The sequence below is a fragment of the Citrus clementina genome, unplaced genomic scaffold (genome assembly GCF_000493195.1).
Source record: "Citrus clementina cultivar Clemenules unplaced genomic scaffold, Citrus_clementina_v1.0 scaffold_4, whole genome shotgun sequence".
NCBI classification, from domain to species: Eukaryota; Viridiplantae; Streptophyta; class Magnoliopsida; order Sapindales; family Rutaceae; genus Citrus; species Citrus x clementina.
This window is the reverse complement of record NW_006262274.1, coordinates 9,934,339-9,951,057: the sequence shown is the minus strand read 5'-3', so window position 1 is coordinate 9,951,057 and position 16,719 is coordinate 9,934,339. Positions and strand designations below refer to the sequence as shown.

The 16,719-nt window shown below is 34.9% G+C and overlaps 4 protein-coding genes and 1 pseudogene across 4 annotated transcripts in view; 4 read left to right on the top strand and 1 right to left on the bottom strand.

Moving 5' to 3' along the window:
• Positions 1-727: 727 nt before the first annotated feature.
• LOC112099068 lies at positions 728-1,785 on the top strand. The gene is made up of 2 exons (XM_024186171.1): positions 728-883; positions 994-1,785. Exons 1-2 carry the CDS (start codon positions 728-730, stop codon positions 1,783-1,785), a joined length of 948 nt encoding a protein of 315 aa, XP_024041939.1.
• A 761-nt stretch (positions 1,786-2,546) lies between these two features.
• Positions 2,547-4,034, top strand: LOC18043648 (uridylate kinase). Its single transcript, XM_024186434.1, has 4 exons — positions 2,547-2,722; positions 2,828-2,919; positions 3,372-3,607; positions 3,780-4,034. Exons 1-4 carry the CDS (start codon positions 2,675-2,677, stop codon positions 3,971-3,973), a joined length of 570 nt encoding a protein of 189 aa, XP_024042202.1. The 5' UTR covers positions 2,547-2,674; the 3' UTR covers positions 3,974-4,034.
• Positions 4,035-6,901: 2,867 nt separating this feature from the next.
• On the top strand, positions 6,902-8,217 carry LOC18043647 (protein STRICTOSIDINE SYNTHASE-LIKE 10). Its single transcript, XM_006436634.2, has 2 exons — positions 6,902-7,179; positions 7,464-8,217. Exons 1-2 carry the CDS (start codon positions 6,917-6,919, stop codon positions 8,215-8,217), a joined length of 1,017 nt encoding a protein of 338 aa, XP_006436697.1. The 5' UTR covers positions 6,902-6,916.
• A 2,700-nt stretch (positions 8,218-10,917) lies between these two features.
• LOC112099067 lies at positions 10,918-12,898 on the top strand (annotated as a pseudogene).
• A 613-nt stretch (positions 12,899-13,511) lies between these two features.
• LOC112099066 (phosphatidylinositol-3-phosphatase myotubularin-1-like) overlaps positions 13,512-16,719 on the bottom strand; it is a 14,264-nt gene continuing 11,056 nt past the window's right edge. Inside the window, exons 3-4 of the mRNA XM_024186170.1 lie at positions 14,705-14,984; positions 13,512-14,443 (exon numbers count right to left, since the gene is read on the bottom strand). Of these exons, the coding sequence (XP_024041938.1) occupies positions 13,931-14,443; positions 14,705-14,984 (793 nt within the window). The 3' untranslated portion in view covers positions 13,512-13,930. The remainder of the gene's footprint in view (positions 14,444-14,704; positions 14,985-16,719) is intronic.

Here is a 16,719-nt window from a genome sequence, read left to right as displayed (position 1 = left end):
TAAGCCTAGGGAAGATGACTAGGCTAAAAAAAAAAAAGAGTTAAGAAGAAATTTTTACCTGTGAGAAATTTTGAAAGAAGAAGGCCACTGGAGATAATCAACTTTTAGAAGATCGTTTAGGGATTTTCAAAATAAATGAGAGGAGATTGACATTCACGTTAGGAATTTTTAATTCAACCTGACAGAACACACTGCACAAGAAAGGAGATAAGGGATGTTTATGTGAGATTGATATTTTTAAAATTCAAACTGTGTGTCAGAAGGCTGCCATTTCCCAAGAAAACAGGAGAGAGACATAAAGACAATTGTTCTTTCTCATCAGCAGTTGAGTAAAAAAAAAAAAAAGTGGTAAGAAACGAAAAAGACAAAGAGAAGATTTTTTAGCTCGACATTACACAAAGTTTAGTCAAGGGAAGAAACTAAGCGGATAGCATATCTTCCTTACACCAATTGTTATCCAAATTTACTAAAGAGTTTTCCTACGATTCCGCTCAAGATAGAGTAGCCTCCAAACTTGCCTTTATCAAGTAAGGGGAAGCCGAGCCTTTGGCGGAGTATGTGAGTCGTTTCCACCAAGAGGTGCTGCGAACCGAAGCATTTGGAAACCAATACACATTGACCCATTTTGAAAAAAAATTAAGGTTGGGCAAGTTATGGCGTTCTTTTCAAAAGAAGAGCCCAACTTTCATATGGGGAAGCCCGTTCCCGGGCGTTGCAGCAGGTGGAGATGGATGAGAAATGCCAATTGAAGCGCCAAGAAGATAAAGCCGATGTTACAAAGAACAAGGAGAAGCCCAAGAGGATGGAGGCCCCAATACCACAGGTACCCCGAGCACGGAGCCCTCCACGGGCTGCCCCGCAGGGACAAGGTATAACGCTCAAGGTACCCTGAGGGTACCCTAACCTCCAAGATCGCCACCACCGGATCAGCGAGAGCCACCACCGAGGCCTCGGTACAAATCTTACCATCCACTGAATCGATCCCCAGAGCAGATCTTCTACCATATTCGGGATAGTGGCCTCCTTCGTCCTCCTAAGCCAATGAAGAAGTACCCTAACATGAAGCATAGCCTGAAGTATTGTGAGTTCTATGAGGACTTCGGTCACAGCACAACCGAGTGTTTTACCTTGCAAGAGGAAATTGAATCTTTGATTCTTAGCGAGTACCTCAAAGAATTTGTTGCTGGCATGAGAGAAGCTCAGAAATCCGCGGAGCAAGATAAGGGCAAGCGGGTAGCTGATGGCAGTCCTGAACGAGAGGTACCCTCGGGACATAAGAAATGCGGGTATGTCCAGATGATCATGGGCGGACCGACTTTAGCGGGCCAATCTAGGAGGGCTATCAAAGGCTATGGTAGATCGTTGTCGATAACCACCAATATTGGCAGAGAAGTCAACCTTAATGAATGGGGTACACCGAAGGTACCCCACCATCCCCCGCCTATCCTTTTTACAGAAAAAGATGCGGAGGGTATCTCGTACCCCCATGACGATACCTTAGTAGTTACGTTGAAGGTTGCCACCGGTAAGGCAGCAAGAACTCTTGTAGATACCAGCAGCTCCGTTGACATCATTTTCAAAAGCGCCTTGGATCAACTATTGATTGAGTCGCCAAAGATCACCCCCTATGCTACGCCTCTTATTGGGTTCGCCAGAGATATGGTTATACCAAAGGGCATCATTACGCTGCCCGTTACACTTGGTAAGGTACCTCACCGTGTTGTTCATATGATTGATTTTCTTATTGTAGATCACCCAGGTGCCTACAATATTGGCCGTTCTTAGTAGCAACTAAAGCGGTGGTATCCATGTACTAACTCGCCATGAAAGTCCCGGTCGCCCAAAAAGTTATCACCATTAAAAGGGACCAGCAATCTGACTATACTATGCTTGACTTTCGGAGTATGTAAAATTGATGGGGTTTTGTTTATTTAGCTTGCTGAGTGGTTTATCTTGTTTGGGGATAACTCGTTTAGCATGTATGGTGAAATGAAAGTATACGCAACTAAATTGCTCTAGTCGGCAATAACCTTCTAATATTGAGTGAGATCACCATGTGACAATGCTTTAATTGCATGGTATCTAAGATGCGATTTTGCTAGATTGTTTTTATGTAGGCAATACATTCTAGTGTTGGGCAACACCCTTCTAGTCTTCGAGCGACTTCACCAAGTGACAATGCTTTATTGGCAGGGCATCTAAAATGCAATTATGCTAGGTTGTTTTTATATTTGTTTCAACACTGTATGCACCGTGTGTCTTTGTATGTATGGGCTTTCTTAAATATGAGATTGTTTCTTTCTAACCTCTCTCATGCTACAGAAGGGGGTTTGTATTATGTTATTATCGTCTGATTAAATGTCCATTCTTAATTGTTTATTTGGGCAGATATACTCCTAGCACTTCTACAGTCACATATAATTTGAAATCCAAACCGCAACAAAATCTACAATGGCAGAGAGTAGTGTTCAAAATTAGCGGTTCTGCGCTAGTTGGGAACTGCCATAATATCGACCCCAAAGTGCAATTCTTTTGCCCTCTTTTAAGTATAAGTTGATGTGGTTTAAATTTTGCGAATAAGGAAGTATTTAGATGTACAATTTGTTTGCAGTGTGTTATGGTTGGTTTTACATGGGGAAACCGTTTTACATATGGTTTGTGTTATTAGGTGGTGATGCAGATTGCCAGGGAAGTAGCATCAGCCTGTCGTCTTGGGGTGGAGGTATTGCCCAAACTCTCTTTTACATGTTTTAATTGTTCAAAATGTTCCTTTATTTGTGTTTTTCTAAGTTTAGGTTGTAGATGCTCATTATTAAGTGACCTTTAGGTGGCAATTGTTCTTAGAGGTCGAAACTTCTTTTGCGGGGATTCATGGCTTTCTGATACTGGCTTCGATAGACCCACAGCTTATCAAATTGGGTAATTTCTATGTTATTTATCTTGCATTTAAACTTTCATCTCTATCTTTCAATTATAGTTGGAGTCTATCTTGTTGACTGTAGAGTCTAGAATTAGGATGTTTTGTTTATTATGTTAACAGACCATGCTTATATGGTCAGTATAGATTAGGAAGTTTTGTTATTATGTTATTATGTTGACCATGTTCATAATGGTCATTAAAGAGTTAGGAAGTTTTGTTTATTATGTTACAAAGTTCGCAGTTCTATCCTCATTTTCTCCCATTTTATGCTTATATTTCATTGATGCAGCGTTGAAATTGAATTGCTATTATATTGGATACTGAATTTATCATCTGGGTCAGGCCTTGACACCTTTAGTGCTGCTCTAAGTGATCCATACAGTTGTAGGTTGCTTATATCTCTTCCCAACCTTATAATACCTTTTGCAATGTGACCGTGATTTCATTTCAGAATGATGGCAACGGTTATGAATTCTATATTGCTTCAATCAGCCTTGGAGAAGCTGGAAATTAAGACGCGTGTTCAAAGTGCATTTGCTTTGCCAGAGGTTGATGAACCATATAGCAGGCAAAGAGCCATCCGACATCTTGAAAAAGGGAGAGTTGTGATATTTGGTGGCATTGGTGCCGGCACTGGAAATCCGGTTTTTACCACTGATGCTGCTGCTGCTCTTGGAGCTTCTGAACGTAAGCTTGTACTACTTAACAGCTTTATTTCATTCTCTTGTTTCTGTATATAATATCACTCGCTATAATCATGGTTTACTGCCAGTACTGGTGTTCTTTCTCCTTTTACCTGTTTGTGTGGAGCTTTACTTGGAAAATAATAATGACATGCTTTGCATATTTTTCATGTCAGTTAATGCGGATGCAATGGTTAAAGGTGTAAGTGTCAATGGTATATATGATTCCCACTCTGGTAATGGCCATGTAGTACCGGAACACATATCTTACAGGGAGGCAGTCTCCGGCAACTTTATGTCCATGGACACAATGGCCATTACATATTGTGAAGAGAATGGGATTCCTGGTTGGTATTTTCTTTTGCCGTAATTCTAGCAGTTGCAAATCAGATCCCTTTGGCTTTTCCTGATACATATGTATACAATCTCTGTAGTTGTAGTGCTTAATCTGTTGGGGAAAAATCAGGTTTTTAAAATTTTTATAAAACCTTTTAAGGACCGCTCTCATATAATATATAGGAATACGTAATTCAGAAATCGTACCTTGAAAATCTGAGTTGGCTTTTTTCCGCTGAAGTGATTTAGGCTCCTAGATCACGATCCGCCACCACCACTCTTGTTAGATCACGATCCGTCACCACCACGCTTGTTAGATCACGAACTGTCTCCAATGATCTTCCAGGTTATGACTCAGGTTCGATCTGCACTTGACGTGTGGGCGCCTTTATCACTACCAAAGCAACTAGCACGAGAAAATTTTTCTCTCAACAATGGAGAGAAAAATCTTTTTCTCTGATCTGTATAAAGTGGCTTCTCTACTTTTCTTTAGGGAAAAATAAGCCTTATATATCTCCCTTTAGTGAAAAGCCTAGGCTCCAAAAAATGCCCTAAATAAAACTCACGTTTATTTACTTTTTCAATTGGGGACCCACCTTGTAAAATAACATAAGGCCCCTTATACAAAAGCTAATTAAATGGAGCCTCCCACTAAATGATATATTTAGGCTTTTGACCGAAATCGCTAGTTATCTTACTTATTAGTCCAGTAGTGGTGCAGTCAATTAAATGAGCTAACCCGGGGATCATTTGGGAACATACAATAGTGGCTACAATAATTAGGCCTGTAATTAAACTAGCCCAATTATTTAATTCCAAATCTACTCCACTAAAAGATTGGAACTGACTTCCATAATTGTATGCTCGAATAATAATTCGTCCCAAGCCACATTGATTTCTTTACTGCACAATCCTTTGTACCACATCGTTAATTAAATTGATATCTCAACTGTCCAATCAATTTAATAACATCTTATTCCTTGATCCTTACTGGTTTTCTCTAATGATCATTTTCAACATACTAAATATGTTTACACACTCTGGCCAGAGAATTCTATGATCAAGTGCCGAAAACCCATCAAGAGATGTGTTGTACAAATTCTATATTGTTAATCCATAACTCCAATACTCATAATTGCTCCCACCAAGATACCGGGTAATCTTGACCACAAGAATGTGTCGTGCCCATTGGTAACTCAAATGGAATAACAATTACAATCATGAAATCATAATTAACTCAAGATTAAGATTACAGTAAAATCAACGCCTATGAGATTTAATAAGTCTGACAGTTATTACAAAGTTAATTAAATCTCATATGTGATCCTGTTCAATGTAGTCGTACTACATTAATAAATTCATACATGATTAAGACAAATCATTCAATGAATTTATTACAGTCTATACCTAAATAAAGTGCCCAACTTTATTTATCAACTGCGAACTAAATTTATTTAATCATAAGATAACTTGTATTTATGTCTTCTGTGAATCCACATGGTGATCACATAAATACATATAATATGATTAAATGGACTTTAATACAAATATTAATGCAATTAAGATAATTGAATAAAATACCTCATTTATTTTATTAATCAGAAAAATTGTTTATTACAATTAAATAAACACATATGCTTTTAAAGAGCATATTTTCCCAACATAATCTGCTTGAGCCTGGGAATATTTCAAGTGCATTATGTGGAGGCCAAGTGGGCACGTTGATTGACCAATCAGGAGGAATTAGTTGATGCAAAAGAAATGTCTGCTGGATGTGCTTTGAGGCATGATGTCAACTTCATGGAAGTACAGCAGGTCCAGTGTCAAAAACATGTATATATTGGAAATTTGAAATGCAGCAATCGCAATCGAATGCATGACTTTGAACTCGCTACTGTAACATAAATGACTGAGTTTGGAGCATGTCCCTGTGTCACATGTAAATCCTGTAGTAGAATTAGAACCTACCCAATAAATGATGAAGAAAAATGCTGGTTTCAGTGGGAAAGTTATTGCTTCAACGACCCTCCCAGACGTTTCTTTCTTTGTTAATGTGCAAAGTCATCTGCTTTTTTAGGATTTTTAATGTGATTATTTAGTTGTCACAAACTATTTACTCTTCTTTGAGTGACTCCAAATCATGGGTGTCATGTTGCTTTCAACCTTTCAGTTTTTCGAGAGGATGCAATAAGCTAATTTTCATGTTGAATTGTAACCAAATATCTTTTTTTTAGGCTGCCGTTTAACAAAACAAAATTGGTAAATAGACAAACCCCCCAACCTGCTCTTTTCCCGTAAAGGTTTGGTGAGTAAAGCAAGATCTAAACTGGGATTAAGGAATGCTATTATGGGATAGAATATTTATACAGTTCTTGGGTTAAGTTATAGGGTAGATATTTATTTATTTTTTATATTTTAACAATACAATAAACCACGTTTTTCTTTTATTTTTTGCAGAAAGTGCATAAAATGAGTCGTTTATTTTTATTAAAATTTTCGTAAATTAGGCATATACTCAAAAGCCTGTACACAAACTAGCAAGACGAAGAAAATAAGTTTTGTTTTCTTTTATAAAATATTCAAAATCCAATTAAGGAGACAAAGACGTTATTTACCATCATACTTTCGTTTTCTCTATAATATAATGAATTCTTCTTGTGATGCTATGTTAAATTATAATATGGTCTGCACGTACGTGATTGGGCGATAAGGGATGATAAAAGAAAATAAATAAAATAATTTAATATAATAATTCATATTTTAATAGGATTTATCTGCTTTACAATTTTATATTATTATTGTTTTGATTATCCTAGTCTAGTTAACATTTGAGTTTACATTCAATCTGAATCCGTATCAGTTAAATAAATCAAAATCCTAAACAGAAACCTATTAGGAAACATTAACGAGTATAAGTAATCACAACTACAAACTTTGGACTCCAACAAAAAGTATACACTACTCTCACATTGCGATAATGAAAAACTCTCTCCTCATCATTTTCTTCTTTCTTGCCCTTACGCTTTCTCCTAGTTTCGGCTTACCTTCTAATGTCGGCGGCAGTCGCAAAGGCAACCACCATCTTAAGCTTCAGCTTCCGGCCGGAGTAGTTGGCCCCGAAAGCCTTGCTTTCGACTGCAATGGCAAAGGGCCGTACGCCGGTGTTTCGGACGGTAGAATTCTCAAGTGGCAAGACTCAAAACTTGGTTGGACTGAATTTGCCATCACCACTCCATTCAGGTAAGAATTCGTATATATACATGTTAGTATGTAATTTATATCATTGTATTGTAGCATGAATTTACATGCTTGCATGTTATTGTGTTTCAAAAAATTCGTGTACATAGAAAAGGCGACGGTCGCATGTTATCGTTTCACTATCTTATGTGCGATTCTTTTAACATCAGATATATTACTTTGATTTATTTGTATGTGCAATTCAACTAAATCTAGTTTACGAATTATTAATTTATTTCTTTTCAAATGTACCAACGGAATTTCAAATTTGCATGCGATTTGATTAGGCGGCTAAGGAGGATATGTGATGGCACAAGCAGCACGATTTTAGAACCCTTATGTGGGAGGCCGTTGGGCATTAAATTCAATCCTGTTACATGCGATCTTTACATCGCTGATGCATACTTTGGCTTGATGGTCGTCGGGAGAAACGGCGGCCCAGCGAAACAACTTGCTTCTTCAGCTGAAAGAATTCCCTTTCGCTTCACAAACGCCTTGGACATTGATCCCAATACCGGCGTTGTTTATTTTACCGACAGCAGCATGTACTTCCAAAGAAGACAGTACCCTATGCTGATCGAAAGCGGAGACAGAAGTGGAAGATTATTGAAATACGATCCTCGCAACAAACAAGTGACGGTTTTACGAAGGGGCTTAGCATTTCCAAATGGCGTCACCCTGAGTAACGACAAATCATTTTTACTGGTTGCTGAATCAGATTCAAGGACGATTCTAAGGTTCTGGGTTGAAGGTGAGAGCGTTATATATTCTCCGCAACCGTTCGCTCAAGTTGCTCAATTTCCGGACAACATCGAGACAGACAGGAACGGAGACTTTTGGGTTGCACTAAACACTAAGAGAGGAAATGACAAGACAGATCTTGTGGCGGTAAAGCTTGATGGCAGCAATGGCAATGTCCTTGATGTTTTAGAAGGAAATAAACAAAATGATCTCGATTCTGTTAGCGAAGTCGAAGAACATGGTGGATATTTGTACGCGGGATCTCCAGTGCAGCCTTACGTTGTTGTAATCAAGGCTTAGCTAGGCTTGATTCTTTTTGCTTCTTTTCATTCTTCTTTATTCTTAACTTCTAACAATACAATAAACTACAGTTTTCTTTTTTCTTTTTTCTTTTTTCTTTTTTCTTTTTTAATTGCATAAAATGAGTCATCCGTATTTTTGTTGAAATTTGCTTTAATTAGGCATATACGCATGAATAAAAGCAAGCATGAAACTGTCATCACCATAAAATTGAGCTCAAAATAAATTCAGAAAGTTGATTATTTGAGAATCTTTATAGGAATTGGTTGTTTTGGATCTGAAAGTTGTTTATTTGAGAATCCTTAAAGGAATTGATTATTTCGGATGCTAAAGCAATCCCAAACTTGTTATGATTATAAAACTCTGCATAAACCTCAACAAAATGCTTTTCCGTAAACAGAAGAACCTAAAGTGCTAAACCCATTAGCATCTAAATTATATTCTGTTCTCTGTGCAAAAAAGTTCAAGAAGTGTATTCAAAGGTCTCGTCTGAATTTCATTTGAGCGAGTTGATAAGAAAAATCAAAGAAACGCATACAGTCTTAATCTAAAGAAACAGTAATAATGAAATGAACTCAACATACATAGTAATGTAGTACAATGCGGAGCTAGCGAATAAATGTAACGGCTATTATCAATTTCCATCAAAGAGCTGATTAATATACATGTTCTTCCCATTTTACAACTTTTATTTGGATCCTTCTATCCTTTGATCTTATCCTTAAGTTGGAGAGAACTCATGGCCCTCTGCTGAGTCACAAATCCATGTCATGTTGCACATCACTAACGGCAGAGAGCAAAGCACCGATGATATCGTTACAAGGTATTCATTGAAACAATTCGTCGAACAGTTTGATTTCTTTAACAAACAGTTGCCTCTACTCATTGCAGAGCAAGAAAATATTAAAATAATGAAATAGATCATTTGGTTTACATTGGAAAGGCTAGTAAGCAATTCATTGTTAACTAATACTATAATTAAATAATAAAGAAACAATTAATATTAGGGAAAATGACAAACACACCCCCAACGTTTAGGTAAAAGGACAAAAATCCCTCTAATGTTTCAAAAAAGACATTTACACCCCAATTTATTATAATTTTACCATTATACGCTTCTAGCATATAAAAAAAATTATTAGATTATCCAATTTGTCTATATATTATTAATAACATTATAAATAGACAAATTGAATATTATAAAAAAATTATAAATATACCCTCATTGCCTAATTCCTCTATTTAAATTTTTATCAATAACTAATTTTCAAAAAAAATATCTATACACCTAAAAAAATTGTAAATAAATTATAATTTTAAAAATAAAATTAGTTATTAATAACCAATTTTATTTAAACTTTAAACTTGTATATTTAACCATTCTCCACATGTCAATCATTTAAACTTGTACATTTATAACCAATTTTCTATGTTATTTATTATGGTATTAATAACCAATTTTATTTTTAAAATTATAATTTATTTACAATTTTTTTTAAGTGTGTAGATGTCTTTTTTGAAAATTGGTTATTAATAAAAATTTAAATAGAGGAATGAGGCAATGAGAGTATATTTATAATTTTATTAACAGTATATACAAATTGGATAATCTAATAATTTTTTTTTATATGCTAGAAGGGTATAATGGTAAAATTATAATAAATTGGGGTGTAAATGTCTTTTTTGAAACATTAAGGGAGTTTTTGTCCCTTTGCCTAAACGTTGGGGGTGTTTTTGTCCTTTTCCCTTAATATTATACCGACTGATTAACTTGAGAATTCTCCTACTCTTCATTTAATATCAATGGCCTTGACAGCAAGGCAATTTAAAAATAATAATTTAATAAAAAAACACCCATAGCACTATTAATATTAAGCAGTTGCGTAGCACAGTCCCACCATCTTAGCAGCAAATAATGGTGTTCTGTCATGTGACACTGTTATGGGTCCAAAGTGAAACTCTTAGTGATCCCACAATATAACCTCTTAAATTTAATATTAAAAATATTATTCGGTCCTATTATCTATATATCTATATAAAGTTACGACTACAAGAGGTGATGTGACATCATCATTCCTCATCTTTTTATATTCTAAAATATCTAAAATATTGGTGGATATTCTTTGTACATGCCTCTTCCTCTTTTCATTTAAATCCAATAATATGTAACCATTAATAATAATTAATTATAAGTCTTTTGAAACATTTATTTATTTTATTATACTAGCAATTAAACTTTAGTGGTTTAAAATACATCAATTAATTAACATAGGAAGAGAAGTTTTTTCATCTTCTCTCAACAATGCTACTAGAGCCTAATTTTAATGTTATAATCATATATTTAATTATGCAACCCTTTGTTTAATAGCTTTTGACTTCTTCAAACTCTTTAAACACCAAATATTTAAGATTTGTTGTGTTTGATTTTTTTTAATTATTTAACCAACATCCTCTTTAGAAAAATTCTTATATTTTATTGTTTGATTTATTTGAATTTTTGGTATTGTGTGCTTCATGGAATATTTTTTGCTTCATGAGTTGAACAATGATAAAGATAATTGGATGATAAGGGTTAGGCTTTGTAAGATGTGAGAGTCTACTAATACTAAGAAGAATGGCAAATCTTTCTATTTAAATCCAATAATATATAATCATTAATAATAATTAATTATAAGTTTTGAAACATTCATTTATTTTATTATGCTAGTTCCACCATATGACAAACCACTTGCCACTACCACTCCATACAGGTAAGAATTTGTTTATATACACGTGTGTGTGTCTAATTTATATTATTGTATTATAGCATGAATTTACATGCACGCTCGTTATTGTGTTGTCCTATTATGTATAGCAAAGGTTATTGTTAGGGTAGCATTTTTACAGTGCTTCCTGTGCTGTTATAGCAAATTAAACGTCAAGAAGAGATTCTTAGGGTCCTTTAAGATTGAAAAAGAAAAAAAAAAAAAAACTCTAGGTGAGACTCTAACAAATTAATAAATAGTCGTTTTATTGTCAAAATACTCTCTAAATAGATATATAGCATTTCACTCTCTTATGTCCGATTCTTGCAACATCACATACAGGCTAGTAATGTTGTTAAATTTCTAAGCTATATATAGACCTCAAGCAGCTTTAGTTTCACCCAAATGTTCACTCATATGATAATTACAATGGCATAGAAAATGGAACAAAGGAAAAAGAAATAAGAGTCTCACCATACATATTCTTTGCGCTTACAGGAATTTTTTATGCATTTTCTTCAGTTATGCTAGCGGAATTTCAAATTTGTATCTGGCTTAATTAGGCGGCCTCGGAAGATATGTGATGTCTCGACCAACACAACTTTAAAACCTTTGCCAATGGGCATTAAATTCAACCGTGTAACATGTGATTTGTACATAGCTGATGCATACTTTGGATTGATGGTCGTCGGCCCAGCGAAACAACTTGCTCTTCAGCTGAATCTCTTTTTGCTTTACAAATGCTTTGTGCATTGATACCACTACCGGTAACACAGGAGTGTTTGAAATATTTGGTAATCAAGTTATACCAAGTGCAGCTCAAGTTCTTACATTAATCAAGTGAGCAGAATTTCTGTGCAGAAGGGGCATCTTTGGGAATTAAACTGTACTGTATGAGATCGAATTAATTTTCGAGCCATACATCATTGGAAAGATATTTCTGTTAGCTTTCCAATGAATTTTACTAATCTAAATTTGGAGTTTTCTACAGTAAGTTATGATCAGTTAAGTGCAGACTGTTCAGTTTTGAGTCAAGAAGAATATTTCGGGACTTAGATTTTTTTTAATGTTCTTTGTTGTGTTTTAAGCATACCAATGCTTTATTAATGTCTAGCTTTAATGTTGGTCTTTAAAGTCAAGTTATTTGAAGGGTTTCTTTGTAGTAAATCTATGCTTGGAGGATTGTTCCAAGAAAGTTATTTAAGCTTATGTAGTTGTAACCAAAGGACGGAGATTAATTTTGGAAATTGAATGAACTTTGAGCTATTATCAAACTCTGTATCTCTTTGGTGGATTCCATTGAGTGGTGAGTGTTTTAGGCTCTGTATCCTTAGCTTAACAACTCTAGGTGGTGAATTTTTCTGTATCCTTTTGTTGTTTGCTGTGGTGGTGAGCTTGTGATTTCTTAAGTGTGTGACGTTGTGCTTTCTCATCTATTGTATCCGGTGTCAACCGGAGCTGTATATTTTATTGGCAGCAGCATGTACTTTCAAAGGAGGCAATATTCTATGTTGATCGATAGTGGAGATAGAAGTGGGAGGTTGTTGAGATACGATACTTGCAGCAAAGTGCTGACAGTCCTACAAAGAGGCCTAGCATTTCCAAATGGTGTAACCCTAAACAAAGATAAATCATTCCTACCAGTTGCTGAATCGAATTCGGTGAAGATTTTAAAATTTTGGATTCAAGTTGAGAGAGTTACATTCTCTCCGCAACCTTTTGCTCAGCTTTCGAAATTTCCAGGCAACATCGAGATGGAGTGTAAAGGAAACTTTCGGGTTGCATTGGACACTAAAAGACGAAATATTGAAAGAGATCTTGTGGCGGTTAAGCTTGACGGCAATGGTAATATTGTGAAAGTTTTACAAGGAAATGAACGAAATGCATTTGATTTTGTTAGCGAAGTTGAAGAACATGTTGTTGTAATCAAGGCTTAGCTAAACTCGTTTATTTATTATGCATTGATTATTTGTCGTTCTCAAATTTTGACAATACTGCAATTTTCATTTAAACAGGTGCATAAAATAAGTACTCTGTATTTTTATTGAAATTTTAATTAGGCATACATGGATGAACAAAAACCAAGCAAGAAATAGGCACCACCAAAAAGGAACCCAAAAGGTTAATTACCATCAGCAGTCGCACTTACTCCTTGCACTGGGGAGTCAAGAACAAAATTTATCTTCAATCTAAAAAGTGAACAAATTTTGAAACCAGAACATAATTAAAATGAAATGGATGTGAATTTTTTTTTTTTTTATATTACATTTATAGGCACTATTATAAGCTAAAGTAAACCCATATTCGATAACAAAAGTTAACAATTTTTCTAAGTTGCGATCAAATCAAATCCGATCCGATCAATATTTGATTAATTTGGACTGAGAAAGTACATAATGATTCTAGGATTAATGATTCGCTACTCACTAGACTAAAGACGCTGATAAAATAACTAAAACGTCTCTACTCCTGTTTGAGATGAAATAACACTTAAACGAAGCAAAAGCCATAACCCACATGTCAAAAGCATTAACAAAAAGAGACAGCTTATTTTCTAAATACAAAACTGTATCAAAATCAGTTTGTTGTACATGGATGCTGTCAAAACATTTGTCACAGCAATTAACTACTCATAAAACTGTACACAAACTAATTTTATTCCGGAAAAGAATGGCTATGCGACATGCTATTTTTGAATCTAAATGAAAATATATTTGAACCTGGGCAACTATAATTTGCAACCACTTCCGAGTGCATTATTCTGAGTTTTCTTGCTCCAAGTCCACAGTTATTTCCTCTGTACAAATCCGAGACCCATCCAAAAAGTAAGGGTCGATCTTTCATGAATTGCCTTCATGTTTCCACCAACAGAAAGTCCTAAGGGAATCTTTGGATGCTTTAGGAATAAGCATTAAGCTAGACATGAAAGCCGATGGTTCAACTCATGTGTAGCTCAAATCCAGAAAATATCATTCAGACTGAAAATAACTATCATAAATAGAAAGCCGATCAAAAGCATCAAAGTTTGCTTTTAGTCCAACAAATTGACTGCCCAGCTGAGCACAACCAGCATCTGGCCAACGGCAGCCCCCATCCCCTGTGCGTAATGGACACAAAGCTTCACACACCCGGCCAATTGGATTGCTGGAAACAACATCATCCATTACGGTGACTGAAACAGAGAAATCTGATTTCTCATCATACTGTATACTGCCATCAGATACTCTTTTTGAAGCGGACATTTTCAGTGGACTCTCAGTTGTATTACCTTCAAAGTCAACGGTACAATCACCACTGCTAGAAAATTGAACCTTGCATCCTAATGATTGAACGGCTCGATTTATGGCTTCACTTTCCTTGCTGGCCCTACTGGCTACATTCACAGCCTTGCTCCTGAGTTGCTTCTCCTTTCTTAACTCTGCAGTTTGTGATTCCATAGCAATCATGGTTTCTTTAGCTTTCTTTTCCGCTAACTCTTTTGCCTGCCAGGAATTTTAATCGACTGAATACTATTTACAGACCCTCTATAATTCAATTACAGTAAAAAAAAGACGAGGTCAGTTCATTGTCATTTAGGATAATATGAACAAGTGAGGGGTTCCATTAACCAATAGAAAACAACCTTTTATTGTTGTCTATCACCCGAAAGGAGGGTAAAATTCATATTTTCCAATTGTCTAAATCCATATTGTCTAGTACAACACAAAATTGCACCTGTAGAACAGAAGGAAAAATTTCCTTACCTTCTTCAGTTCAGAGAACTTTATGGCCATGTCCCTACATTGTGCTTCAAGCTCCCCAGTTTGGGCTTCGGTGGGACAAGCCCAGCGCAGATGGAATTGAGGCCACAAAGTTGGGGCTAAAGCCGCAGCCGGAGGTAAAAGAGGACCATTATGTTTCAGCGGATCATAAAAGAGGTTATAGTGAACATGAGAGCTTCCTGCCGAAGAACGCAAATCAGCCAGATATGCCCACAAGCACCCACATGCTTCAGCAACACCACATTGCTGCCTCTCCTTTTCACTGAAAATTAAGACTAACAAATCAGATAATTCAAAAACTTTCTCAGCAGTGCCATGAGAGTTAAACTGTTCCATTCCAATTTGTTTGTATATGTTTCCATACAGCTACAATATTATATAATTGGAAAAAATAAGTAAACAAGCTGATTTTGCACCAGCAAATATAAACATCATTCATAAGAATGCCTGTACCAGTTATACATGTTCATTAATAAAACAGCAACTTCAGGGGATGAAATGTAGCAAAATTTCTCTTTGACCAGTAGTTCCTGAGATTATACAACATACTTATGAAGTAAAAGAAACATCCAAACCATGCTGACAAGCTAAAAACATAATGATGTCAATTTAACAAAAATTACAAGCTAACTTAAAATACAACCTTTTAATCCATTATACTTTAGATTTATCTGTATAGTTTGTTAATGCTCCCTTCTGAACAAATTGTATCATTTATACTCTTAATCCTTCTCAAACTCTATAACTTTTGCAGCAATTTTTCTTTTTAATTGACAAAAACAAAAGACCATTATGCTTTTAAATATAACAGTTCCACTATGTAATAATCACATCAAGAATTCTTAATTTTTTCTCATCCTTTCTACTTCGAAAGAGGAAAAATTAAAAAAAAAAAAGGAAAAGGACAAACACACCCCCAACGTTTAGGCAAAGGGACAAAAACCCCCTTAATGTTTCAAAAAAGACATTTACACCCCAATTTATTATAATTTTACCATTATACCCTTCTAGCATATAAAAAAAAATTATTAGATTATCCAATTTGTCTATATATTGTTAATAAAATTATAAATATACCCTCATTGCCTCATTCCTCTATTTAAATTTTTATTAATAACCAATTTTCAAAAAAGACATCTACACACTTAAAAAAAATTGTAAATAAAATTGGTTATTAATACCATAATAAATAACATAGAAAATTGGTTATAAATGTACAAGTTTAAATGATTGACAAGTGGAGAATTTTTAAATATACAAGTTTAAAGTTTAAATAAAATTCGTTATTAATAACTAATTTTATTTTTAAAATTATAATTTATTTACAATTTTTTTAGGTGTATAGATATCTTTTTTGAAAATTAGTTATTGATAAAAATTTAAATAGAGGAATTGGGCAATGAGGGTATATTTATAATTTTTTTATAATATTCAATTTGTCTATTTATAATGTTATTAACAATATATAGACAAATTGGATAATCTAATAATTTTTTTTATATGCTAGAAGGGTATAATGGTAAAATTATAATAAATTGGGGTGTAAATGTCTTTTTTGAAACATTAGGGGGGTTTTTGTCCCTTTACCTAAACGTTGGGGGTGTGTTTGTCATTTTCCCAAAAAAAAAGATTTGAACCTCAGACTTGTATCCATTTAACTTTTCATTTCCCTTAACTAAAGATTTAATCAAAAAGACCAAGCCCCTGGGCATGTAAAACCATCGCACTGCAGGAAAAACAATAGAAAAGGAAAAAGAGAGAGAACTTAAAAAAGCAGCTCTTGAGGACAAATTACTGGCTAAGTCCTGCTGTTATCCCAATAGTCATAACAGATGAAGTAAATGCATGCCAGTTACCACAGCTTTTATTGGAATAGGATCCACCCCACTGCTTGTATTAATGTGAAACTACCTGTTGCACAAGAAGTTTCCAAAGCGACAAGAAAGCACCACAGTCCAAGAAATCCACCAGAAAAGCCTGATACGAAAGAGTAGAAA

Bases quoted from the DNA above. Each gene is read 5' to 3' on its own strand.
- LOC112099068 (XM_024186171.1), top strand. From the start codon at position 728: ATGGATGAGAAATGCCAATTGAAGCGCCAAGAAGATAAAGCCGATGTT. The intron at 884-993 runs GTACCCTGAGGG...TCCCCAGAGCAG, and splicing joins GACAAGGTATAACGCTCAAG to ATCTTCTACCATATTCGGGA.
- LOC18043648 (XM_024186434.1), top strand. From the start codon at position 2,675: ATGCAGATTGCCAGGGAAGTAGCATCAGCCTGTCGTCTTGGGGTGGAG. The intron at 2,723-2,827 runs GTATTGCCCAAA...AGTGACCTTTAG, and splicing joins CCTGTCGTCTTGGGGTGGAG to GTGGCAATTGTTCTTAGAGG. The intron at 3,608-3,779 runs GTAAGCTTGTAC...TTTTCATGTCAG, and splicing joins TGCTCTTGGAGCTTCTGAAC to TTAATGCGGATGCAATGGTT.
- LOC18043647 (XM_006436634.2), top strand. From the start codon at position 6,917: ATGAAAAACTCTCTCCTCATCATTTTCTTCTTTCTTGCCCTTACGCTT. The intron at 7,180-7,463 runs GTAAGAATTCGT...CGATTTGATTAG, and splicing joins GCCATCACCACTCCATTCAG to GCGGCTAAGGAGGATATGTG.